Genomic DNA, 27343 nt, shown 5'->3' with positions numbered 1-27343 from the left:
ATTTAAAAAAAAACAACAACAAATAAGAAAAATTAAAGATTACTTGCTAGGCTAACAAACAAACTTGGCTGACAACAGTAGACATGGCGACGAGCAAACAAAACCGGAGAAACGAGTAGGCTGTCAGTCGGCATGTGACCGATCCAAAACATATCCACATACCATCTAACAGTCCGAAATCCCTAGCGCCGAAATGTCCAGCCCGGAGGCGGATAGTGACCAGGAGAGAGATGGCCATGGACACAGACACGGACCTAGTGGCGGACGGAAGCGGTCCCGCAAGAGAAGGATGCCACGTCAGGCGGGGGGCAGCGGACATGAAATCGAAACTGGACTTGGAGATGCCGGTGGCGATGGAGGAGGTGACCGACCAATTATTAATGCGGATCTACGGCAAAGCCGCACATCGATGGACCGAGCAGGCAGCGATGCTACAGTAATCACGGACCGGGCCAGCGACGTCAACGAGGGCAGCATTACGGTGCCCGCGAAAGGAGTCCGCGGTGCGGGCCATCGTCAGCCTGGGAAACACCTGAAACGCGGAAAGCACCAGAAGCAATCCAATAAGCAACGACTGAGCTTTCATCCCAAGGGCGGGACCTCGCCAACCGGTGTCAAATCGCGAAATCCCAGCACATCGAAGATCACCACCGGTGCCTCGCTCATTCCGGACCTGAATCTGGTCATCAACCGGATGCGCGCCAAGAAGGATGACTCGTTCGTCTATATGGACTACATGCTGCCGCACGACAGCGAACTCTTTACGCCGTACAGCCTCCGGCTGGTGGAGTATGCGGACCTGGACATGGCCGAGCCCTTTTATACGGTGACCAGGCATGGTGTCACATTTTGGCATTGCTCCGAGAATTTTTTCACGCCGCTCGACCAGTGGCAACAGGAGTTCCAGCAGTTCCTCAGCATCATCCAGATTCGTCTCTTCTCCATCTTTCGTCTATGGAAGGGCTTCAAGGTAGGCCAAGGCTTTCGCTACTCCGAAAAGAATGTATATAAAGATACGAGTATTTTAGGTTTGGGAGAAGACCATCAAGTGGCGGAAATTGAATGAGGCTCGTGATTACCTTCAAAACAATTTGTTCATCGTAATACCGCAGCTGGCCAAGGCGATTCTACGGATGCGCAGCGACATTGTCCAAATGGAGCGTTTGAATTTTGTGAATACCAGCAACATCGAGAACTGGCATCCATTTTATTTCCTGGAGATGCACATGCGGATTTACGAGCAACTGCATCGCATCTTCACCGAATTTAGGGAGTTTACGGGCAAGACCTTGTGTGAGTAGCATATATTTCGCAACGAAATGTAAATAATCCAAAAAAAAAAAAAACACTTAAAAAAAGAACCTTAAAATCTAAGTTTTAAATTTTTAAATTTGTAAAAAATATATTTCTTCATATTAAAAAAAAACAACGATCTTAAAAAAAGAACCCTAGAACTTGGAAAGTTTTTTTTTTACAAATAAGAACAAGTTTTAATAAATTTAAGGCTAGGCACCATAAATACAATATTTTTGTGTATATTTCCTATTTTTATTTATTTCAATTTTTGTGTGTGTGTTTTTTATTTAATTTTAACCATATTTAGGGAAAAATCAAGTAATATGTTCTACATATTAGAAAAATCTTCCTAGACTTAAAAATGTTTTTTTTTTCTGGATTTTAGGGCAACTTTTTTAAATATATTCCCTTCCCCGTTATCTATTATAGTTCGTGCCTGCACAGACGCTATCCAAGCACGTGGCTTTTACCCAGATGACGAGGTTAACTACTATCCCTCAATGAAAAAGATGCGCGAGGCGCACAGCTTTATGGACCGGGCCCGAAAGAGGGCCTTCTGCAAGACGCTAACCAAGTGAGATTCTATCTACACTGACTAGAATTTTTTTATGCATTTATTATTATTTTATTTTTTAATACAATTTTATTCTGCACAGTTTTCTCACCTACAGCGACATGATGGTCTATCAGATGCTATACCGCATCACCCTTAGGAGCTTTCAGGATCTAGAGGATGCCTTCGAGGTGCACGACGAGCTTGGCCCTTCCGAGGGGGACATAAGCCAGCAAATGCGGATGGACAGAAAGATCGAAAGGGCACGTCCGACCGACAAGCCCCAGAGTCCCTTTTTCGTGGCCAGGCTCCGTCTGCTGCCGGATCGCATCGATGTCGAGCCCTCAGAGGAAGTGATCAGGATTATCTTTCAACGCATCACAGGGCTAATACTCGAAACGGTGCTCGAGATCCATCCCTTTACCACGGATCCCTTTTTCACGCAGTATACAAAGTAGGTTTTTATGTGCAATTTTTGTTTTTCACTTTAAAGTTATTTAATTTTTTTAAGGCCTTCGATTATGGGACGTCAGGAGGAGGTGCTTTTCGATGGAGCTCCTGATTTGCATTACTTGCTCCGCTCCGATCCAGGTTTTCAGTATAATCGGTAGGAATTATAGTTGCCCATTTTTTAGACACTGACATACACGAACAAGTTTTCCAGTTTGAAAAGCTATTTTCATTTATTTAGGTACTAGGGAAAAATTCCTTAAAAAATGAATTGTTGAATGATTATTGAATGATTATTGCAGGATTGTTGAATGATTGTTGAATAATTGTTATAATTTTATGAGGGAAAATCTTTTTTTTTTTATTCTGGGGAAAATCCCCTGTAAAAATTGCATTGCTAAGCAATTTTTAAAGGATTCTTCATTCTATATTAACTATATTTCAATTTAAATAATTAGCAAAAACATGTTTGTGCTGATCCGCAAGGCCTTTGACCGAGCTCGTCTCTATACCATGAGGTTCCAGACCATTCGCGAGAACTATGAGATAGACAATAGCACGGATCCCACGGTCCTAAACACGGAGAGAGGTATTTCCGGAAGCTCCAGACTGGAACCTGCCACAATTTGATCGTCTTGCTTCCAGATCTCGTGACCCTGCGGGCCTACTGTGATCGGTACTGTAACAATGTGCGAGCCTTGGACGGGATCCTGGACTTTGTGTACCTCGGACTGCTCAAGCTCACCCAGACGAATTTCAAGGACACAGTGACGCCAGTCTGTTCGCGTCTGCAAAACATCCTGGCCACCTATCTGGTGAAGCTGGCCGAGGAGGAGACGGTACGGATATACGAGGGGGCGCAGGACTTTTACGGCAGAATCTGCTATGAACCACAAGAGACCCTCGATATAGTGGCCCACATTCGATTTCTGGACACGTGCTCCAACGAGCTGGATGAGCTATTTGGCGGCATCGACTACGTGCACGATCTGCTGTTGATCATCAAGGACTTTGGCATACCCATTGACGATGAGTCCAAGGAGGACTATATGGACACGGAGGACTATCTGAATCGTACGCGTGAGACGCTGGCTGAGATCAAGGAGAAGCGCCAGGACTTTATCAATCGGCTCGAGGAAGCCATGCAGGATGACATAGAGGCGCTCATGGAGGAGATCCACGAGGTGGCCATCGAGGCGGTGGAGCCGTGGCTGCTAGATGTGAGTATAATCAGTCATTGTTGCTGAATAATTGTTGAATATGGAATGGAATGGATTTTCTTCCATTAAATTTAATTAATTAATTAATTAATTAGTAATTCCAATATTTTATGACTTAATATTTTCTGTCAGGCCAAATCCAACCGGCAGGCCGTGGTCACTAAACTGGACGAATTGCTGGAGCACCTGACCGCATGCCGAGAGCGCGCCGACGAGTTCCTTGGCTACCAAAAGGAATTCCAGATCGATCTGACCATGTACGAGGAGATGGCCAGCGGCTTCTATGACATACGGATGCGCCAGAACCTGTACCGTACATGGACCGAGTGGGAGGAGTCGCTGGCCGAGTGGATAGCCGCCGATTTCAACACACTGGTGGTGGCGGACATCATCGAGCTGAATTCGAAGACCATCAAGAACTGCCTTCAGTTCCAGAAGTATTTGCCGCAGAATAACATTGTGCCCGTGCTCCAGGCATCCGCGGAGGCCTTCAAGGAGAAGCTCCCGGTGATTGGATATCTACGGAATCCCAACCTAAGAGCCGTGCGTCATCCCAGAACTCTAGCATTTTCTTTCTCAGTTTAAATTCATAACTTTAACCACAGCGTCACTGGGCAGAGATTGAGGACTTGCTGAACCACAAGTTCTTCCAGGAGAAGGACATCATTATCCAGACGTACGAGGATGTGCACGCCTTCGACGATGTTAATCTCGGCGAGGCCCTGATGCAAATCTCCTCCCAGGCCACCGGCGAGGTGCAACTGGAGAATATGCTAAAGAGCATCGAGACCATTTGGAAGGAGACGGATCTGTTCATTGTGCCGCATCACGACCAAAAGGACGTCTTCATCCTGGCGGGCACCGAGGAGCTGCAGGCCGTTCTAGACGACTCCAATGTGAATATCAACACCATTGCCGCCTCCAAGTTTGTGGGTCCCATCAAGAGCAAGGTGGATGAGTGGATCAATGCGATGGATCAGTTTGCCAAGACGTTCGGTGGGTATGCAAGGACTCGGAAGGACACACTAATCTCAGAAAAATCCATAACCAGAAAGCTGGATGGACTGCCAGGGCGCTTGGATTTACCTGGAGGCCATCTTCGCCTCGGCTGACATTCAGCGCCAGCTGCCCCAGGAGGCCAAGATGTTTTTTGCGGTGGACAAGAGCTTCAAGGAGCTGGTGCGCCAGGCCAAAAAGGTTACCCTGGCTTTGCCCACCATGTCCAGTGTGGAGGTTTATCAGACGCTGGTGGAAAATAATCGTCTGCTGGACCTCATTTCACGCGGCCTGGAGGCGTATCTGGAGGTGAAGCGTGTGGTGTTTCCCAGGTAAAAGAAAAGCGAAGGAGGAAAGGGAATACCTTTGTCACCTCTTAAACCACAGATTCTACTTCCTGTCCAATGACGAGCTGCTGGAGATCCTGGCCCAGACCCGCATCCCCCAGGCAGTGCAGCCGCATCTGCGCAAATGCTTCGATGCCATTTATCGTTTGGAATTCGGCTCCAAGGAGGGCGGCGATGGCAAGAATGTGGCCACCAATGATATCATTGCCTTCCTCTCGCCCGAGGGCGAAAAGCTACAATTTGGCAAGGGCCTCAAGGCCAGCGGTGCCGTGGAGGAGTGGCTGAACAAGGTGGAGGAGGCGATGTTTGTGTCGGTGAAGCGTTACATGCGCTTCGGCTATCAATGCTATCCGGCCAAGGAGCGCGAGGACTGGTTCCAGGATCATCCCAATCAAGTGGTACTCACCGTTTCTCAGGTGCAATGGGCCGCCGACATACATCGCATTTACGAGGGCAAAGAGCGTAATCCGCTCAACATACTGGAAAAGATGTCCAAGTTTGAGATCAAATGCCTCAAGGATTTGGGTGCCCTGGCGGCCTTGACGCGTAAGAATATAACCTCGCTACTGCGCAAGATACTTTGCGCCCTCATCACCATCGATGTCCATGCCAAGGACTCGGTGAGGATGCTTGTGGAAAAGCAAGTGACCAAGCCGTAAGTATATATAAAATAAATTAAATTACTTGAAATTACTTTAAATTACTTGAAATTACTTCAAATTATTTGAATTTGTTAGCAACGACTTCAACTGGCTGAAGATGCTGCGTTTTTATTGGGCAGATGAAACAGAGACCGTCTACACCCGCATGGCAGCCGCCAATATTCCCTACTATTACGAATACCTGGGCGCTGGTGGTGTCCTGGTGCTGACTCCCCTAACGGATCGCTGCTACCTCTGCTTGATGGGCGCCTTTCAGATGGACCTGGGCGGAGCACCGGCTGGCCCCGCCGGTACTGGCAAAACAGAGACCACCAAGGATCTGGCCAAGGCCCTGGCCAAGCAGTGTGTCGTCTTCAACTGCTCCGATGGCCTCGACTACAAGATGATGGGTCGCTTTTTCTCGGGCCTGGCCCAGTGCGGCGCCTGGTGCTGCTTCGACGAGTTCAACCGCATTGATATCGAGGTGCTGTCCGTGATAGCCCAGCAGCTGATCACCATTCGAACGGCCAAGGCAATGAAAGTTAAGCGGTAGGCTTTAGCTTTAGTAACAATGATTCCTCCATAATCCTGATTCTCATCCTTTAACTTAGCTTCATTTTCGAGGGTCGCGAGATCAAGATCAATCGCTCCTGCTGTGTTTTCATTACAATGAATCCTGGCTATGCCGGCCGCACAGAGCTGCCGGATAACCTGAAGGCCCTCTTCCGGCCCATCTCCATGATGGTTCCAGATTATGCTCTCATTTCAGAGGTCATCCTGTACTCGGAGGGCTTCGAGGATCCCAAGATCCTGGCCCGGAAGATGGTGCAAATGTATCAGCTATGCAGCCAGCAGCTGAGCCAGCAGAACCACTATGACTTCGGTATGCGAGCCGTAAAATCCGTCCTGGTAATGGCCGGAGCCCTGAAGCGTGCCTCGCCCAATCAGCGTGAGGACATCACTTTGATTGCCGCCTTGCGGGACTCAAATATACCCAAGTTCTTGGCCGATGATGCCGTCCTCTTCCGGGGCATACTCAGTGACCTGTTTCCGGGCGTCGAGCTGCCGGACTCGCAGCATCCAGATCTGGAGGCCAGTCTCCATTTGGGACTTCGAAACAAAAACCTACAGCCGGTGGCAACAACTTTAAGGAAGTGCCTGCAGCTCTACGAGACGATGTGCGTCCGTTGGGGCGTCATGCTGGTGGGTCCCACCGGCGGCGGCAAGTCCGTTGTCCTGCATGCCTTGGAGTTTGCCCTGTCGCATCTGTTTGAGAACGAGGTCCAGGATCCCAACTTCCGGCCAGTGGTCATCCAGACAATGAACCCCAAGGCGGTGTCCATGAACGAGCTATACGGCTATGTGGATCCCAAGACCCTGGAGTGGCAGGATGGCCTGCTGGGACTGGCGGTTCGAACGGCCACCACAGTGGAAGGTAAGTTCAAGGCCAAGTTCCAAGTCCCAAGTCCATAGGTAACCTTATAACCTTGCTTTCCAGACGAAATCCACCAGTGGATCATGTGCGATGGACCCGTGGACGCCGTCTGGATTGAGAATCTAAACACTGTCCTGGACGACAACAAGATGCTGTGCCTGGCCAACTCGGAGCGCATCAAGCTGACCGCCTGGATTCACATGCTCTTCGAGGTGCAGGACCTGCTGCAGGCCTCACCGGCCACCGTCTCCCGCTGCGGCATGGTATACGTGGATCCGGGGGATCTTGGCTGGCTGCCGCTGGTCGATACCTGGCGTGAGGTAAACATGGAGCACCTGCTGCCCGCGCCCCTGGCCGAGTTCCTCTACCAGCTCTTCGTTGGCTACTTTGACAAGGCTTTGAAGATCGAGCGGAAGCGGGCGGTGTATACCATCAATCAGGTTCTAGGCTCCAAGGTGGCTCTGTGCTGCACACTTACCATGTCGCAACTGGAGGCCATCAAGTGGTCAGCTATAGGGGCAGAGCCGGCCAAGGAGCTGCTAATCAAGATCTTTGCATGGACAGTGCTTTGGGCTATTGCCTCGAACCTCAAGGATGCGGAGAAGGTGTCGTTCGAGGAGCAGTGGAGCAGGGCCATTGGCCAGCATCCCAATATGATGTAGGTGTTCCAGATTGTATCTATATATCCTAAATATCCCATATATCCTATATATATATACAACAACAGGCTGCCCAAGCAATCAATGTGGAACTATCGGGTCAATCTGGAGACCATGGACTGGGAATCCTGGAACGAGATCATGGCCGAGTTTGTCTTTAATGAGGACATATCCTACTACGATATGCTGGTGCCCACGGTGGACACTACCAAATACGGGTGAGTGGATGCAATCTTCCAGATATCAAGATCTCTCCATGCTATACCTACCGTTCCCCCAGTTATGTGGCTGATCTGCTCTTCAGCAAGAGCATGCCTGTGATGGTCACCGGGGAGACTGGCGTGGGCAAGACAGTGCTGGCCATCAGCTGCATGAAGCGTCTGTCCGAGGGCAAAGTCATACCCGTGATCCTTAATTTCTCCGCCCAGACGAGCAGTGTGCGCACCCAGGAGATGATCGAGGGGCCGCTGGAGAAGCGCAAGCGCACCCAACTGGGCGCTCCTGTGGGCAAGACGGTCATTGTGTTCATCGACGACGTGAATATGCCCAAACTGGACACTTATGGTGCCCAGCCGGCCATTGAGCTGCTGCGTCAGTTTCTGGACTTCAAGGGCTTCTACGACCGGGAGAAACTCTACTGGAAGGAGATCCTGGACGTGGTGCTGGGCTGCGCCTGTGCCCCGCCCGGTGGTGGTCGGAATCCGCTGACCCCGCGCTTCGTCCGGCACTTTGCTTTGTTCTCGCTGCCAAAGCCCAACGAGGAGACCCTCACCCAGATCTTTAATGGCATCCTGCGCGGCTTCCTGCAGACCTTCTCCAGCACCATCCGCAACCTGTCGGAGAACATGGTGAAGGCTTGTGTGGACGTCTACATGCGGGTGGCCAATGTGATGCTGCCCACGCCGGACCGCTCCCACTATATCTTCAATCTGCGCGATCTGTCCAAGTGCATCCAGGGGATTCTGCAGGCCAGCAATCTTCACTACAATCAGGAGCAGCAGATCCTGCGACTCTTCTACCACGAGACCACACGCGTCTTCCACGATCGTTTGATTAATCAAGATGACAAGAACCTGTTCAAATCGCTGATGAACTCCGTCTGCCAGGATCACTTCAATCGCGAAGTGGTCCGCAACGATGAGCCGCCCATCCTGTTTGGTGACTTCATGGTCTTTGGCAAGCCTAAAGAGGAGCGAATCTACGAGGAGATCAAGGACCACAACAAGCTGGAGAGCGTGCTCAACGATTACATTGTGGACTTCAACTCGATGGGCGGTGCCAAGTCCATGAAGCTAATCCTCTTCCAGGACGCCATGGAGCACACTGTACGCCTGGCCCGCCTCCTGCGCAGCGACCGGGGCAATGGACTCCTTGTCGGCGTCGCCGGCATGGGTAAGCAGTCGCTCACCCGGCTGGCATCCCACGTCAACGAGTACAACTGCTGGCAGATCGAGATGCGGCGCAACTACGACCTCAATGCCTTCCACGAAGATCTGCGGGTTCTTTACCGCATCGCAGGCGTAAGTCTTCTGGGTTTCGAGGGTGGAATTGGTGGGGTTATTTGAGGTTTCTAGAGAGAGATTTGTGATTTCTAGGAGGTTATCTTAGGGGGTTTCTTGGAGGTTTCTGTAAGGTACCTTTAAAGATTCTTTTAGGTTTCTTTAAGGATATTTTCTTGGAGGTTTATTTTGAGATTTCTTTGAGTTTTCTTTGAGGTTTCCTAAAGGTTTCTTAAAAGTTTCTTGAAGGTTTTTCACTCCTAATTTTTACCTCTTGTTATTCCTCTTCGAACAGATTGATAACCAGCCGGTGACATTCCTGATGATCGACAGCCAGATTGTGGAGGAGGAGTTCCTCGAGGACATCAACAACATCCTCAACTCCGGCGAAGTGCCCAATCTATTCGAAGGCGATGAGTACGAAAAGGTCTTACTGGATGCCCGGGATTCCTGCAATGAGGCCAGAAAAGATGAGCCGTGCCAGCGCGATGAGATCTACAAGTTCTTCATCAACCGAGTGCGTAATAATCTGCACGTGGTGATGTCTATGAGTCCGGTGGGCGATGCCTTCCGGCGGCGATGCCGCATGTTCCCCTCGCTGGTCAACTGCACCACCATCGATTGGTTCACCAGCTGGCCCACAGAAGCCCTCTACTCGGTGGCCCTGGGGCTGCTCACGAAGATTGCCCCCAAAATGGAGGATCGCGTCTCGCTGGCCAGCACAACGGTCTTCATACACAAGGTGAGTTTGGGAAGGAGCACACACCGAATCCCCGAGAGAAATTGCTAATCGAAAAGGATGAATTTCACAGACAGTGGAGGATGCCTCGGTGCGATTCTACAAGGAGATGAAGAGACACTACTATACCACGCCCAGTAGCTACCTGGAACTGCTGAAACTCTATCAGAATCTTCTCAAGCTGAAGAACCAGGAGATCATAGCGAAGAGGAAGCGGATTGCGAATGGCCTGAACAAGTTGCTGGAGACCAATGAAGTGGTGAGTACACAGCGAAGTCTGAGGAGGAAGAGGGACTTCGGTTATGTATTATTTGTTCCCCCTAGATTGCGGTCATGCAAAAGGAACTGGAGGTGATGGTGCCCCAGTTGGATGAGAAGTCGGCCATGATGAAGTCCCTGGTGGACAACCTGACCAAGGAGACTAAGCAGGCCGATGCTGTAAAGCAAAGTGTGCTCGAGGATGAGACAAATGCCAAGGAAAAGGCAGCGGTGGCCCAGGCCATTTCCGAGGATGCCAGCAAGGATCTGGAGATAGCCATGCCCGCCCTGCGTGAGGCCGAGGATGCCCTTAAGGGTCTGACCAAGGCGGATATCAATGAACTGAAGTCCTTTACCACGCCACCGGCCTTGGTACAGTTTTGCATGGAGGCCGTGTGCATACTCCTGGGCGCCAAGTGAGTCTCTAAACCACAAAAAATAAAATCCATTCCATTGATTCTCCTGCCTTTAGACCCACTTGGGCCTCCGCCAAGGCCATAATGGCGGACATTAACTTCATCAAGAGGCTTTTCGAGTACGACAAGGAGCACATGAAGGAGGAGACGCTAAAGAAGGTGAAGAAATACATCGATCACAAGGATTTTGTGCCGGCGGTAAGTGGTTGCTTTGGTATCAAACCTCTGGAAAGCTTACACCCCTCCTCCTTTTCTCTTCCCAGAAATTCGAGAAAGTCTCCAAGGTGGCCAAGTCGGTGAGCATGTGGGTGATTGCCATGGACAAGTTCTCCAAGGTGTACAAGGTGGTGGAGCCGAAGATCAAGCGCAAGGAGGCCGCCGAGGCGGAGCTCAAGGAAGTGATGACAGTGCTGAGGCAGAAGCAAAAGGAGCTGGCCGCCGTCGAGGCCAAGATCCAGGCGCTGCGCGATAGCTTGGAGGAGAAGCAGCGCGAGTTCCAGGTGATTCAGGATAATGTGGATCTCACCTATGGCCGGATCGATCGGGCCGGGCGACTCACCTCCGCCCTGGCCGACGAGCAGGTACGCTGGCGTGAGACGGTCAAGTCGCTAACCGGCGATTTGGCATGCGTCCCTGGCGATGTCCTAGTGGCCGCCGCCTGTGTGGCCTATCTGGGTGCCTTCTCGCATCAATATCGACGCGACATGTGCGCCTTATGGGTGACCAAGTGCAGCGAGTTCAAGATTCCCTCCAGTCCGGAGTTCAATCTGCTCAAGGTCCTCGGCGACCCCTATGAGATGCGCCAGTGGAATGTTGATGGTCTGCCCAAGGATAACATATCCATTGAGAATGGCATCTATGCCACGCGAGCCTTGCGATGGGCTCTCATGATCGATCCGCAGGAGCAGGCCAATCGCTGGATCCGCAACATGGAAAGAAACAACAATCTGCAGGTGATCAAGATGACCGATTCGAGCATGATGCGTGTCCTGGAGAACAGCGTGCGTCAGGGTTATCCGGTGTTGCTGGAGGAGATCAACGAGACAATTGATCCCAGTTTGAGGCCCATACTCCAGCGGGAGACATACCGCTTTGAGGGACGCACCTACCTCAAGCTGGGCGACCAGGTGATTGACTATGATGATGGCTTTAAGCTGTATATGACCACCAAGCTGCCCAATCCCCACTATCTGCCCGAGGTGTGCATCAATGTGACATTGGTCAACTTTCTGGTCACGGAGATGGGTCTCGAGGATCAGCTACTGGCGTGAGTCCTATTTATATATACTTGATTCCTGATCCCTTGATTCCTAATCCCTTGATTCCTGATCTCTTGATTCCTAATCCTTTGAATCCTGATCCCTTGATTCCTGATCCTTTTCCTCACCCTTAGCGACATTGTAGCCATCGAGCTGCCCGTGATGGAGGCCCAGCGCAATGACCTGGTGGTCAAGATCAACTCGGACAAGCAGATGCTTTTGGGGCTTGAGGACAAGGTCCTAAAGCTGCTCTTCAACTCTGAGGGCAATATCTTAGACGACGAGGAGCTGGTGGAGACCCTGAATGATGCCAAGGTTGGTAGCTTCCCGATAGTGCTTCCCAGTGGCAGCAGCTCATCCCGTTTTCTTTCAGGAAACATCTCTGATCATTGCCGCCCGTCTGATTGACACCGAGGAAACGGAGAAGGTTATTACAGCCTCGCGGGAACGTTATCGTATCCTGGCCTCCCGAGGTGCCATCCTGTACTTTGTGGTGGCCGGCTTGGCCGAGATTGATCCCATGTACCAGTACAGCCTCAAGTACTTCACCCAAGTCTTCTGCAATGTCCTGAAGCTGGAGCATCCCCAGCAAAGCGTGGAAGTGCGCATTGCTACCATGATGACCGACGAGCTGAAGGCCATTTTCGATAATATATCTCGGGGATTGTTCGAGAACCACAAGATCATCTTTAGCTTCCTGCTGGCTTTGTCTGTGGAGCGGCAGGAGGGTCGTGTCAGCGAGGAGGAGTTCAACTTCCTCACTCGCGGCGCCGTGGGAAATATCCGGCAAAAGAAGCAGCCGGACAGCATTAAGCTCAGCCAGCTGGAGTGGGACACCTGCCTGTATCTGGAGGACAACTTCGGCTCGGCCTTTGGCGGCTTCACCGACGAGCTGGACAAGCCCTTCTTTCTGCAGCTGATGGGCAACACGGAGGTGTTTGACTTTGCCGAAACCAACAAGACGCCGACGGACAAGTGGGACAAGAAGCTACGAATCTTCCACAAGCTCATGTTCATTTCGGTGTTCCGGAAGCCGAGGTTCCTTCTGAACGTGGTCTGCTATCTCCAGGCCACCGTGGGAAGGTACTTTACCGACTCCAAGGGCGGCACCCAGCTGAGCACCGTGTAAGTTTCGAGTATCCAGGAGTCCCCTCTCCTTAGTTTGACTTTAATCCCTTTTAGCTACCTGGACACTTCCGCTGTAACGCCGCTCATCTTTGTTCTCTCCACCGGCTCTGATCCCATGTCGGGCTTCTTGAAGTTCACCACCCAGATGCAGTTCACCGATAAGTACTACTCGATCTCGCTGGGCCAGGGCCAGGGTCCGCTGGCGGAGAATCTGATTGAAAAGAGCCTGCGTTTGGGTCACTGGGTGTTCCTGCAAAACTGCCACTTGGCCACCTCGTGGATGCAGACGCTGGAGACGATCGTACGCAACCTAACGCTGGGCATTACCAAGGCTCATCCAGAGTTCCGGCTGTACCTCTCCTCCATGCCCATTCAAACGTTTCCGATTAGTGTCCTGCAAAACTCGGTGAAGATCACCAATGAGCCGCCAAAGGGGATCAAGGCGAACGTACTGGGTGCCTTGGCGGATCTCAAGCCGGACTTTTTTGAGCAGCACATCCAGAATGGCAACTGGCGGGCCATTGTCTTTGGGCTGTGCATGTTCCATGCGGTGCTTTTGGAGCGGCGCAAGTTCGGCCCGCTTGGCTGGAACATAACCTACGAGTTCAGCGAGAGCGATCGGGAATGTGGCCTAAAGACACTCGATTTCTTTATTGATCGGGGAGTCCTCGATGACATACCATGGGAGGCGATCCTGTACATCAATGGCGAGATCACCTGGGGCGGCCGCGTGACGGACTACTGGGACCTGCGCTGCCTGCGCACTATTCTCATGATCTTTTCTTCTCAGAGGATCATCCAGCCGGAGTACAAGTACTGTCGCGGCGATAGTTACTATCGTGATCCTCGCAAGAAAACGCTGGCCGAGTACTCGCTGTTCGTGCAGGACTTTCCGGTGCTGGAGGATCCAGAGATCTTTGGCATGAACCAGAATGCCAATATTGTCTTTCAGACCAAGGAGACGGCCTTCTTTATCAATACTTTGCTGCTGGGCCAGCCCAGATCGGCGGCGGACGAGGGTCAGGCGGCAGAGAATGAGATATGCCAGCAGATCATCTCGAGGATTCAAAAGGCTCTGATTCAGAAGATCAAAAGGGAGCCCCTGCACGACACGCTTTCGGTGGTAGGTTGACCTGGTCAGGATCACAGAATCATCCACTTTCACTACTGGGTATCCTTTTCTTACAGCTGGACAGCAAGGGCCAGGTGCCATCGCTGACCATTGTGCTGGTCCAGGAGATTGACCGCTTTAATATATCGCTGGGCATCATCCATGACAGCTTGGCCAACCTCTCGAAGGCCATCAAGGGTCTGGTGGTGATGTCCGATGAACTGGAGAATGTCTTTAAGGCTCTGCTCTCCAACATAGTGCCCGCATCGTGGGCCAAGCGCAGCTTCCTCTCCATCAAGCCGCTGCCCAGCTACATTGCAGATTTCCAGCGGCGGATTGACTTCATCCAGCATTGGGCAGAGAATGGGGCACCACGCTCCTATTGGCTGAGTGGCTTCTTCTTTCCGCAGTCCTTTCTCACCGGCATCCTGCAGACATACGCTCGCCGGCGTACTTTGCCCATTGATTCGCTAAAGATTGACTTTGATGTGGTGGAAAAGGTCCTGGTGCAGCAGGACTTTTTCGAGGCGCACACCCATGACATTAATGTGAGTGTGGAATGAAAAGGTATCTATAATCTTTATAATATCTTTTATTATTATTTTGCAGGACCAAAAACTGTATGGCACCTTGCCAGAGTGCACGGATGCCAATATCCATGTGCATGGAATTTTCATTGAGGCCGCTCGCTGGGATCTCAGCCAGGGCGGACTGTGCGATGCCAACTTTGGGGAGCTGTACACCCGAATGCCGGTGGTGCGGTTTAAGCCCTGCCTGGAGATTGCCCCCCTGGTGCGGTACGAGGCGCCGGTCTACAAGACCCAACAGAGATCTGGTGTCCTCTCCACCACCGGTCATTCTACCAACTTTATACTGTCCATTTTGCTGCTAAGCAAAAATGATCCCGAGTTTTGGATAATGCGAGGCACGGCCCTGGTCTCGGGTGTCCTGGAGAATCTCTCTTAAGATTTAGATACCAATTTTTCCTTTAAGTTGATTTATAGTTTTGATTTTCATTGCTGCATACTTCCAAGGCGTCTTTATTTCGGTTTTTAATTACAATTACAGTGGGTGTGTGCAGGTGTACGGGTGTGTGTGTTTGGTCTAGGATATATAGCTTAAGATCTACTAGGAGATATCCGGAGAGCAGTGAGTGTGACTCTGAAATTCCTTGTTAAATCGTTGCCTGCTTTTAGGTGCTAAAACTCCAACAATTTCAGCAAAAACACCAACCTTTTGTTAAGTAGTAGTTCCCATATTGTGCTTACGTTTTTTATACAATTATTATTATTATTATTATTAATATTTTGTTGTATCAAAAGCAAGTCTAAGGCGCTCAAAAAAACCCGAGCTATATTATGGCAAAAATAATTGACAAGTTCTCAGATTAATATAGCCGCAAGAATGAGTCCTTAAATCGTAACAAGTCCACAGAATATCTCAAAAACCTGACTTATAGCAATTTTTATAAGTCGAAATACAAGTTTAGACCATCGAAAACCTTCCGAAAATGATATTTCCGTTCTTGTTTCTGCCAACATTTCCAATATAGAATAAATTTCCAAAATCTAAACGTTTGTATAACTGAATCATAGGTATATATATAGAGATATAGTGTATTTTTTTTTGTATATACAACGTTGCACGTTTCAAGTCTGTTTTGAGTTCTTGTAATATTCAAGGCAAGCCCAGAACTTACAACTTAAGTCTCAGTTTTGGATTCTCTTGCACACACACACACACATACACATACGCAAATCACACACAGGAGGCACAACAACAATATACAAATGTAGTCTATATGTACAATTCCTTAGGGTTTTCCGTTTTCGGTCTCAGTTTGAATTTTTCTAACTAAATAGAGATAAAGGAATGTGGTTGCTGGCTTTTGGATGGTTTGTTCGCCTTTTCTAAGTACTAATACTGCCGTTCTCTCTCAGCTCCAAACACTGGCTCTAATTTTAGCGGTTTTGGTTAAGTGGGAATGTGGCTTAGGGTTAGGGTATATTGGTATTATATGCAGTTAATGGTTTTGGGTTTCGTTATAGACATAGGTTTAGAGGCATATAAATGGAATGCTACATTAGTTCGAAATCTTAGGCACTAATTATTGCTCTCTCTCTCACTCTCACTCCCTTCAACTTTAAGTACTTAGTCACTAAATATACAAATTAGCTAAAACAAAAAAAAAAAAAGTATATATATATAGAGAAATTAAACAAGAAAAAAAAAACTTGGTTTACATAGAATTATTAACCGCAAAATCGTTCATTTAGGAAGCCCTATACTCGCCTACAACTTTTTACTATCCATATCAATCCGAAGATCGGGCAGCGAGCCGCGCGGCTGCAACAGACTTCGCTTCTCCGGATCCTTGACCTTCTTGGGCTTGGGCCGGTTCGTCTTAGTGTAGCGATTGATTACGCCATCGCCCTCGTCCATCATGCGCAGGATGAGCGCCTGATCGGAGGAGTCCAGCGGCGCTATGGAGATATCGCGCACGGCACGGAACTTACCGCAATTGTTCAGATGCTCGTTCTCCAAGCGGAAAAAGTTCCAAACAAAGCGACTGTCGGAGGGGGGGGATTCACATTTATATTTTTGTGATATTTTTTTTAAATTTGATATTTCACTAACCGAAACACTTCCAAGATGCCAGTAATGGAGGTCATAATGTCACCGCTAACGATCTTCATCTCGGTGAGGTAGAAGGAAAGCACCCAAATGAAGCGAAGCGCCAGATCCTCCACAATGGCAAAGTAATAAAAGCCCTAAAAAAAACAATACAAAAATTGATTAGCTTAAGTTTTCTTTTTGCTTAACTTGAATTCACAAAAAAACTATGCAAAAGCACTCACCGTCGATGAGTAGACGACTTCCTCACGCAGGAACGTATTCTCTCCAGCATTCTTATCAAACAGACCCCAATCCATTTTGATGTCCCATGTGTAGGCATAGCAGGAGGAAACAATCGAGGCGATGATCCACAGCCATGTGTACGGATTGTCAAATGTGCTGGCATAGTTCGCTGCAAGGAAGAAACCTTAACACAAAGGAACAACTTTCACAAGCAAACAAAGCCACTCACGACTGTGGAAACTCTTGAGGGTGGCAAAGATCACAACGAGAAATGTGGTAGAATATTTGCCGGCGTTGACCAAGTGGGGGAAGGCCTCCCTTGAATCGCGATATCGCCGCAGGCATTGCGCAAATCGAAACCAAGCGGGCAAACAATTAACAATCGGCCTTATGATAAAGTCCTTCTCCATGCAGATGGACGCATCCCTGGCCTCCGTCCAGTTGCCATTCGTAAAGTAGAAGCAGATGAGATACTCAAAGTCCAGTATGGCGGTGGCCAGCGAATTCAACTGATCGCCCAGCCAGAAATCGGCAAAGCCCACGTGGAAGAACGGGGCGGAGAGGCAGCGACCCGTGATCCGCCATAGCCAAAAGCGGGCGTCGTGATGGAGAACATGAAAGGGATTGGCCAGGAAGAGCACCATGATCAACGTGAGCGTCAGCGGATTGATGAACGCCGGTATGGCCAGGCTGGCGCTATACAGAAAGCTCAGCATGCTGAGCGTCCATACAACGCCAAAGATGGCAGCCAGCTCCATGAGATGTTGCTCCGATAAATGATTACGCGGATCGAGCTCAAAGATAAGAACGTGATTCACGCCGGACGAACGCCAGCCGTAGATATTCACGCCGATGAGAAATATGAATTCGATGATGAGCAGGGGACCGCGGTACAGACGGAAAGTGACCTTCAAATTCTCGCCGCTAATCTCGTGAAAGATTGCCGACAGTACGACCACAATGCCAAGCACTATAAAGCTGCCGGAGAAGAGACCCACCTTGAAGGTGGTCCAAGGACTTTGCTGTTCGCCCAGCGGCGGTACTCTTAAGCGTTTCATGGCCCTTTGCCGATCGCCGCCCTCCAGTTCACCAGTGACCGTGGTCTCCGTTTCGTTAATGATGTTATCAATGTCCTTGTTGGTGAAGAAGTGCGAAGCCTCAACATACTCCTGCCGCCACTTGGCGCCGCTATCCACGCGTAAAAGCTGAGAAGATAAACAAAAACTAATAAGTTTTCTTAAAAAAAAAAAAAAGAAAACCCCCTTTTGGCCAATGATTCACCAACGTTTTATGATGCTTAACGGGAAACGAGAAAGCAAATAATTAAAAAGCCTTCTGGCTTAAATGTGGCGATAACAATTACTATTTTGAAACCAAATACTTAGGTGCTATAAATTATTTGCATTATTTATGATACCAAACAGCAATAAATAACTGTTATTAAGGTCAAGGTTCAACCACTGCAGTGGCTGTAAATCCTTTCTTACCTTGTCATGCTTTTTTAGAATTTTCCTAAAGCCCGTGTGATTCAGATTCTGGTAGTTCTGCAGGAGAATCAAACTCAGATAGAACTCGCTGAAGGCCAACTTTAGCTCGCGGGCTTTACGATCCGGCAGAGCGGCATGACGTTTCTGGCTCTTGGACTTTTTGGCACTGCGCTCCGACTCCTCAATGGAGGTCTTTAGCTCCGCATTTAAGGTGGCAAACTTTCGTGTTGCCTCCGCCAGCTTTTCCGAATAGAATGTATTGATTTTCTTTAGCTCCTTGTCGCAGTAGTGAAAGAAATTCTCATCAAAGTTGGCAAAATGACGCTTCAGCACATCATCCTCGACACTCTCCACCGATGGGGCCTCCTCCACGGCCAAATACAACATGGCCTTCATTTCCTGTTTTATAAATTAGCTTGAGATATATTTCGCTGTGTGTTTATTTTCAGGTCGAAACTCACCTCATAGTTGATGTACTGTTTGCGCCACTCGGGCGTTATGTGCGCCGACAGGTGCTCGGCGAACTTCATGGCTGTAGTCCAGGGCTCTCAACTTAGTCCAGTACAAACCGTATCGTATCCGTTCCGTTGATCGGCGATCGGCACTGAAGCGCGTCGTCTGAAACGATCAAATGTGAGAGTTGTCAGGGGCACTTCCTCATAAGTTTGAAAATCGAACAACTCAAGAAAAGAATAGAATATTTAAAAAGCGAAATATGTTTCTAGTTTACTTTACCTAAAAGATAAATCTTTAAGAAGCTTCCCTTAATGAATGAATTCCAAATGAAATCAGGTATCAAGAAAAGATTATGCCCCAAGAAAACACTATTTTGGTAGTGACTCACAATCAAAATAGAGTCTTATTTCTATCTTTCTTTGAATATGAATGAGTAATGTCACGTATTATGGAAGCTCTATGGGTGTCCAATGATATTATCCGTTAGCTCGGCTTTCTCCAAGCAATTTAACGGATGGGCGACCCCAACGAATGGCGCAAATCAATGCAGTAACTAACTAATCGCGGCGTATTAACTAAGCCACCTGAAACAAGGCGAGAATCGTAAATCGTAAATCGCATGCCAATGGGTGGGTGTGTTTTTCTTGTTGTATTTTCCACAACTGATAAGCCAGAGCCCCAAAAACAAAACAAAAAAAAAAAACAAGCTGGAAAAATAAGCAGAACAAAAAAGAAAGCTCAAACTTTGGCGAGCCGAAGTTTGTATACCCTTACAGTTTGCAATTGGACCATTAATAATTGATCCAAACAAAAATATATAACAAAGATGTATAAAATATTTATAGATATCAAATAATAATTAAATTTTAATCATTTATTTATTTATCCTAGCGCATTAAATAAAAATATATATATTTTATATGATTTATGGGGTCAGAAAAGACTCCTTCAATGCTTTCCAAGCTTCTGACTGAATTTATAATACCCTAAAAAAAGTATATAAAAAAGATATATATATATATATATACATAAGCCATAATATAACAAATTATTGAGGGTTGGGGCGGCTCTTCTTTACAGAATGTACCCATATTTTATTAACAAGGCCCCCATAACGAGTTAAGCAAATTGGAAAATTTTTGTCGCCAAGGCAAACATCAAAAGCGAGGAGATATGGCTACAGAAACTGGAGACTCTGCAGTGGAGGAGATGTGGAAACATTTTAATCAATTGCACAAATATTTGCGTCGCCAAGTGTCGCTGTTGCTGCTTTTTCTTTTTTCTTCCTTTTTACTTGAAAATTATTTTTAAATTATGACTTTAGGAATGGTTTCTTAATGGATTCTGCTTTCTAGCTCCAACCTCAGCCATTGGGACCTCTTAATGCTCAAAAATCAAACAAATCCCACCAAATAAAAGGTTCTAAGGTTGCCTTCATCGGTTTAAACACTTCCTCCAGCACACGGGAGAACCCAGAAGAGTGTCCAATATACCTGGGCGATAATTGATGACAGGGTCAGTGGGAGCAGGGGGGCGGCGGAACGAGGTGGACGTTTCCGACTGGCGGTCAATTAACGTCAAAGGTATGGGACACTATAAATAGATCGACTGACCGGCTAGGCTTGGCTGATTGATTAGACCACACACACACACCGAACACAATGGCAAACAATCATCGTAATAATGGATTAGGAGGAGTGCCTGGAGTCCCTGATCGATCGACATTGCCGGCGGATCTGAAGCCGCTCTCGAACGGAGCGAGGAGGAGGCCCACTCGTTATCGCCTTATCGCCGCCGCCGTTCACAGATTTCTCTTCTGTAGTTTAATTAGCACTGATAACGAAACAGTTAGGCGTATAAAACATGTGCTAGTGGCTAGTGGCTAGTGACTAAAAACAAAAGCAACACCGGCTGACACACAAAGCTCTTCTATAATCGTCAAGACATCGACCGACGGCACACACGTAGTCGCAAATATTTGATCAATAAAGCAATGGGAAAATGGTTCGACTTTTGGACCGAACTAGAAAATACCCTTGTCCATTTTACACTCTTTGATAAATCATTCGAATTTAAACAATAAAATAAATACGGGAGAAAGGAAATTTACAATTGATTATCTTGAAAAAGATTTCAGATTCAAGTGTGGCATCTATAAGATATTATTATAAAGGGTTTAAAATACCTTTTATAGATCTATAAGGTATTATTATCTAGGGTTTAATGTAACTTTTTAGATAGTTACCGAGGTATTCTTAAATTAATGATTATTATTTTAAATTAAATAACTATTAATTTATAGGATATTTCAATTATTTAAATCTATAAGGAATTATTATAAAGGTTTTAAAGTGTTTTTTTTTTTTTTTTGTATAACTATAAGATGTTATTATAAAGGGTTTCATGTAACTTTTAAAGAAAAACCTTTTAAAATATTCCTTTGTTAATCATTATTCTTTTTATGTTTTCCTGCATTTCAAATTAAATAATTTATATAAAATTTAAATTATTTATTTATTTGAATAACTATTAATTTATAGGATATTTAACTTATTTCTTTACTAGTTTTAAACATTATAAGTAATGTTCTATTTTAGTATAATAATTCCCTAAAGGCAGTTTAGACTGTTGCCTTTAAAATAAAAATGCAAAAACAAAACAGAGACACAGCCTGAAGCAAAGAGTAATATATATTTTATAGACTTATCACCTTCACAGCTATATTACCTTTTGCAAAAGGTATATAATGTCAATTGATAAAAGCACCTTTAACGTTTCTTATAAGATTTATAATCAGTTGTTTCTCAGAGTTGGTGATAAAATACAGACAGATCTAAAAAGCGAAACTGATTCTAACAAAAATATCTTCTAGTTCATATTTTCAATCCTTAAAAATCCTTAAATAAACCTTAAAACAGTTTAAATAGAATCACATTTAATGTATAATTTTCACTTATTTCCCGGCTAATCAAACAAGGCACAAGCTTTTCAAATAAAACTTTCAGGAAATATCAAGAAATATATATATATGTCAGGGATGGGGGGTCAATGTTATCGGCCATGGTAGTTTCCTTTTCTTTTCTAAGCGCAGTGAGTCGCAATGACTAAGTAGTTCGTCCGCTTTCCTTCACAGTCTCGCTCGAACTCACTTGCACTTTTCCCTTTCTCTACTTTCTCGTCCTTCTCTACTCGTCATTGCGCCACACTCGGTAGGGAATACTCTCTTTTTCCCCACCACGCTCTTTCTTAATAAGTTCTCTTCCTATTCTCTCGTTGTTACTTATTTTACTCTTCCTTTATTTCCATATTCGATACACTTGGAGACTTACAAATAGTAATTACAACTGACATTTCAGGGTAATCTCCGACACGGCCTTCCTGACTATAACACGACCTCGTGTTGCTTAGTTCTACATAAAATTGGCCTCAACCTTCATTGCCATAACTTCGCAATAATCATCACTTAGCTTCTTTACTCATACTGCTCTACATAACTCTTCAATATCAATTAGCTTACACTGCTAGTGTCTTCAAACGTTGGTTTGGCGGGATAATCTTTTACGACAATAGAGTACACGCTCTCTTCCGCACAAACCCAACAGTTTGGATATCAATTTTGCATTCCATCAGACATTAACTTAGCAGGATATTCCTTAACACACCGTTTAGAGTACACGCTCTCTTCCGCTCAAGTTCAATCGTCTGGCTACCACTGTACCAAACTCTTGCCAGGCTCTTGCTGCACACTTTGCAACGCTCACACGCACCTTTTGCGTCACGGTCTCTCTGGACCCTCATAGCCTTATATTCCACCAACGAGTGCCTCAATCGGCGATCTCTCGCTTACACTTCCAGTGTCTTCAAATGTTAGTTTGGCGGGATAATCTTTCACGACCATAGAGTACATGCTCTCTTCCGCACAAACCCAACAGTTTGGATATCCATCAGACATTAACTTAGCAGGCTATTCCTTAACACATCAATTAGAGTGCACGCTCTCTTCTGCTCAAGTTCAATCGTCTGGCTACCACACACACATACCACAGTACCGGACTCTTGCCGCACCTTAGCGACGCTTCACACAATCATTCAAATTTAGTCCCTGTGTATGGCACTACCTCAACCATCTTAAAATACAGATCTCTTGCTTTGATTTTATGGTACCTACGAGTGCCTCAGTCGGCGATCTCTCGCATTCATCTGCATCTACCTCAACAGGCATCGCAGGCAACTACTTAAAATTTCGCTTACTCGACAAATATCTCAAAACATATCGGCCACCATCAAGCTTTTCTATAATGACAAAGGGTCCTCTTCGGATCCAGCTCTGTTTGGTGCCGTTCTTCATCTTAATTTTCCATCTTCATTCCTTTATCCTTTTTTTTTCTTTCCTTTCTCATTCTTAACAGCTCTTCCATTTTAAATTCATCTTGCCTTTAATCTTAGTGCTCTTCCTTTTGCACCATTTTACCGACAGCTCAGCATAACACAACTTTAAACTTTTCTTTGTCTATACTTTTCTCTGTCATGTGGTGGTATCAAGCCCAGAGGATGGGTCCGATTGGCATCTCTTAAGGACTTGCATTGATTGCACTACTAACTGTGCAGTTCGCCGCAAGTTGCACCCCGCCAAGAGCATCTTGCCATCACCTCTGCGGTCCTGGTATCCAGCCAGATGACTACTTTAGAGCTTTACACATTATACAACTTTCAACAATCTTTAAACTTAGTCATTTCCAACAACATTGATAAATCTTGCTGAGTCTATTTTTTTTTTTTTTTTAACCCAAATACATAACGGATTTATAACTTTGATTAATAATCAACCAACAAAATTTAAGGGACACTACTGGCAGACAACACTACCTCACACCTCTCTGTATTTTTTTTTAAAACCCCTCTTTGTAACTCAATTTAATTTCAATTATCTTTAGTTGTTTATAAACTATATCAATAAATCCTGAAATCAGTCACGTGAATTCTGGACACAAAAATAAATCCACATACTATATTTTAAAATCATACGATTTTAAGTATGGCCACCGATGATGCACTTAATTTCAATTATTTCCGCAATGATTACATTTGCAGTCAGTATAGACTACGAACTCTCATCTGAGCAAATAATGCCAAAAATGTTAGAATAATAGTACGCCAACCAATGTTTCCAATTCATATGAAAGCTACTTGGACTCCACAAGACACATAGTTCTACCAATATACTGCACCAACATAAGGGTCTCCATTAATTAATTAATTATTAGTATTGAAACATATCCACAAGAGCTTACACCTGTCAACTAAATAACGATTACAGGCTCACTTGTAATAGCACTAAAAGACGTTCGTTGTAATTTCTGAAAATCGTAATTTCACGTAAAAGTACTTGAAGTTAATGAATCGGTTTCCCAATTTGAGAAAATCGAGACAAAAATTTTTAAAAATAAGACGCCAATTCAATAAATGGTCTTACGCCTAATTACACCGATTGAAAGGACAAATTTTTAACGTAAGAATTTTCTAGGAATTGGGTCTGATTTCTCTACCGCGTAGCTCATAGCCCAGACACTGCGTAGTAGGTTCGAGAAACCCATATTTGGCAACGTTAAATGAAAACCCTGGTACAGTCAACATATAATACAATTTTCAGTCCTCGGGAAGCCTAATCTTCCGAGCCTGCCATGACCAACACGTCATCCATGCAAACCATCGCAAACAATTATGCTAAACCCCAAATGCTTTAACAATTTCATCATAAATATAGGAGACGCATTCTTCAGTTCAAGCTGCACTGCTAAAGATTCATATTGACCCTCCGTGGTCACAAACGCAGTTCTTTCTATCGAATCTGAAATCAATGGCAAGGGACATCTATCAGATACTGTATTTGTGTGTAGTTCTTTATAATCAATGCACAATCTCTCACTACCATCCTTTTTTTTTTTTTTTTTTATAGTTTTTTTGTAACCATTAACATTGGGCAAGCGAAAGGAGAACAACTAGGTCTTATTAATTTTGCTTCCAACATTTGCTGAATTTTCTCCCTTACTATTAGCTTCTCGTTCTCACTAAAGCGATACATCGTCTCTGAACCGTTTTATTTATGTTTTATTTATTTACAGTTTGAGTTCTATAAATATCGAATTTGTTACTTTGTAAAGTAACTCCAAAACCACGTTGAAAAATATCTTGTCCAAATATCATGTCATATTTAAGGCAATTTTCATCAACTACGTGAAACAACAATTCAAATTTAAATCCTGAAATTTGTACGGTGGACAGAATTTGCTTATTGCTTTTGACAACATTGTCACCTATGCCTCTCAACACTACCAGATTATGGAATCTCTTTCCGGCAAGGTTCTCGCTGATGCTTTCTTTCACCAACGAGCATTCGGAACCCGAATCGAAGAAAAATGGAAACCGCTCACCAGATTGTATTGCAGTTTCCTTAGGCTGAAGTACCGCACACATGTCCACTCTCTTCTCGATGTTTATATTCGCTGTTGCTGTCCCCTTAGTACACACTGATGCAATGTGACCAATGTTGCCACACCTATAACATCTCACGGCTTGTCTGCTGTTGCTAAGGGCTGTTCTCGTCTCATTTCTTTCCTCTGCTTTTCTCTTGCGGCACTCCATTGCTTTGTGTCCAAGTTTTCCACAACTATGGCATTTTATCGGCGTTTGCGTCTTGAACCTCTTCTTTTCCGGGCCTTGCTCCACTCCAGAGTATTCAGATTTTTTTGCGAACGTATGAGCTTTCAGTTGTTGTTGTAGCTCCGCACGTGTTTTTAGATTTGTTGTAAACACTAATCTCTGCAGTCTGGAATCAATTTGGGATGTATGAGCTAGGACCAACGATACAGCAATTTCTTCGTGCGTCATTCCTTTCCACTTGGTCAAGAGTGATGTAACCAACCGGCTGGAGTACACGGAGAGGCATTCTTCAGGATTTGGGCTTCCCTTCAGCATGTCTAGCAACAATGCTGCAGGCGTCTCGTTGCCTTCGTAGCGTTCCATGAACAATTCCTTAAATTGTGTCCAGCTCATCCCAGGGTAGCAAATTTGCGACAGCCACTGCGATGCGCTACCGTGAAGCGACTTGCTGAGCGTCATTACCAAGGATGCACCTTCTTGCGGATGTTCAGATAAAATCAGGTTCGCCGTTTTGCACCATGCTGCTGCGTCTGCGTCGGCAGCTTCAGGGTCGAAAGATGGTAGCACTGCAGAAAAGGCACGTGCGCCAGGCGTCGACGTGGACTGTGCAGCTTTCAAAAGTTCTGCAATCACTTTGCTTTGCGCTTCCAGAAGTGTGCGCCAGCCATTATCCGGGTTGTCTTGTAGGGGTGGTGATCCCACTTCTGATGTCAGGGATGGGGGGTCAATGTTATCGGCCATGGTAGTTTCCTTTTCTTTTCTAAGCGCAGTGAGTCGCAATGACTAAGTAGTTCGTCCGCTTTCCTTCACAGTCTCGCTCGAACTCACTTGCACTTTTCCCTTTCTCTACTTTCTCGTCCTTCTCTACTCGTCATTGCGCCACACTCGGTAGGGAATACTCTCTTTTTCCCCACCACGCTCTTTCTTAATAAGTTCTCTTCCTATTCTCTCGTTGTTACTTATTTTACTCTTCCTTTATTTCCATATTCGATACACTTGGAGACTTACAAATAGTAATTACAACTGACATTTCAGGGTAATCTCCGACATATATACATCGGTAAATCCAAGAACAAAGCACACAAAGCCAAGATATTTTCAGATATTTTTGAAAGCTTCAGCTTAAAATATTACCCACTTCCGAGAAAGTAAACGTTTTTAAAGCTGCGACGATTTTTCCAACTGATTTGCTGATCTTCGACTTTGATATATGTATATATTTTTTTTTTTTTTATTTTGATTTTAAGTTCCGACTGGCGGCAGCGACGGCGGCGTCGGCAGAGGAGAGCCAGCGTCAGCGTTAGCGGCAGAGCGCCAGCGCAGCTGAGCTCGAGAATCGACAATTTGTGGGTCTTGTGATTTGGGGGACTTGACTTCTGGCAATTGGGACAAACGAGGCGCAATTGGAGGCACCCAGTCCGAGATTATCGGATCGGACGGCGGGCGGGGGCAATTGCATTGCAATTACATAAAGTTACATACATACTTGCACCGCTACTGCTGCAATTGCAGTTGCAGTTGGTCCCAATGCTGCTGCTGCTGCTGCTGCTATTTTGGCATCTCAAGCCCCGTCGCTGGCCATTACTAATTGTCAACAGTCGCTGATTTGTTAAGTACACTGCTTATCACAGAAATGCTCCGCGGCCGAGCAGATATCAGTCGAAACGATGCGAGGCGAGGGCGAAACGAAACAACAACAAAGAACGAAACCAAAAACAGACCAGCGCAGCAAGTATTGGAAAACGCGCGCGCCTTTCAATAAAATGCAGTGTTGGCTAACGTTCGCGGTAAATCATAACCGATTATATTGTTTTCTTATTATTATATTGTTTATTTGTTAATAACCGGCAAAGAACTAATGCTTTTAAGTTATA

At 46.1% G+C, this 27343-nt stretch overlaps 2 protein-coding genes across 5 annotated transcripts; one reads left to right on the top strand and one right to left on the bottom strand.

Moving 5' to 3' along the window:
- Positions 1–113: 113 nt before the first annotated feature.
- On the top strand, positions 114–15033 carry Dhc16F (Dynein heavy chain at 16F). Its single transcript, XM_017179204.3, has 26 exons — positions 114–970; positions 1029–1293; positions 1726–1870; positions 1953–2303; positions 2361–2456; positions 2758–2888; positions 2945–3519; positions 3652–4062; positions 4125–4515; positions 4571–4847; positions 4903–5517; positions 5600–6052; positions 6115–6938; positions 7002–7596; positions 7666–7815; positions 7878–9117; positions 9392–9838; positions 9909–10094; positions 10160–10509; positions 10566–10707; positions 10773–11776; positions 11903–12083; positions 12142–12893; positions 12951–14019; positions 14085–14555; positions 14617–15033. The coding sequence occupies exons 1-26, from the start codon at positions 194–196 to the stop codon at positions 14971–14973; spliced, it is 12255 nt and encodes a 4084-aa protein (XP_017034693.1). The 5' UTR covers positions 114–193; the 3' UTR covers positions 14974–15033.
- On the bottom strand, positions 15032–27169 carry LOC108083445 (solute carrier family 53 member 1). Of its 4 annotated transcripts, none has more exons than XM_017179205.3 (7): positions 26952–27169; positions 18815–18971; positions 18354–18752; positions 17096–18071; positions 16866–17035; positions 16645–16778; positions 15032–16576 (listed from the first exon to the last, which is right to left on the bottom strand). In XM_017179205.3, exons 2-7 carry the CDS (start codon positions 18881–18883, stop codon positions 16300–16302), a joined length of 2025 nt encoding a protein of 674 aa, XP_017034694.1. In that variant the 5' UTR covers positions 18884–18971; positions 26952–27169; the 3' UTR covers positions 15032–16299. The 4 variants fall into 4 exon arrangements, with proteins under 4 accessions (XP_017034694.1, XP_017034695.1, XP_017034696.1 ...); XM_017179206.3 differs by having other exon boundaries at positions 26956–27169; XM_017179207.3 differs by lacking the exon at positions 26952–27169 and adding an exon at positions 26608–26627.
- Positions 27170–27343: the final 174 nt, after the last annotated feature.

The sequence above is a fragment of the Drosophila kikkawai genome, chromosome X, assembly GCF_030179895.1.
Source record: "Drosophila kikkawai strain 14028-0561.14 chromosome X, DkikHiC1v2, whole genome shotgun sequence".
In the NCBI taxonomy this organism is placed as follows: domain Eukaryota; kingdom Metazoa; phylum Arthropoda; class Insecta; order Diptera; family Drosophilidae; genus Drosophila; species Drosophila kikkawai.
This window is presented reverse-complemented; position numbering and strand designations above follow the sequence as displayed.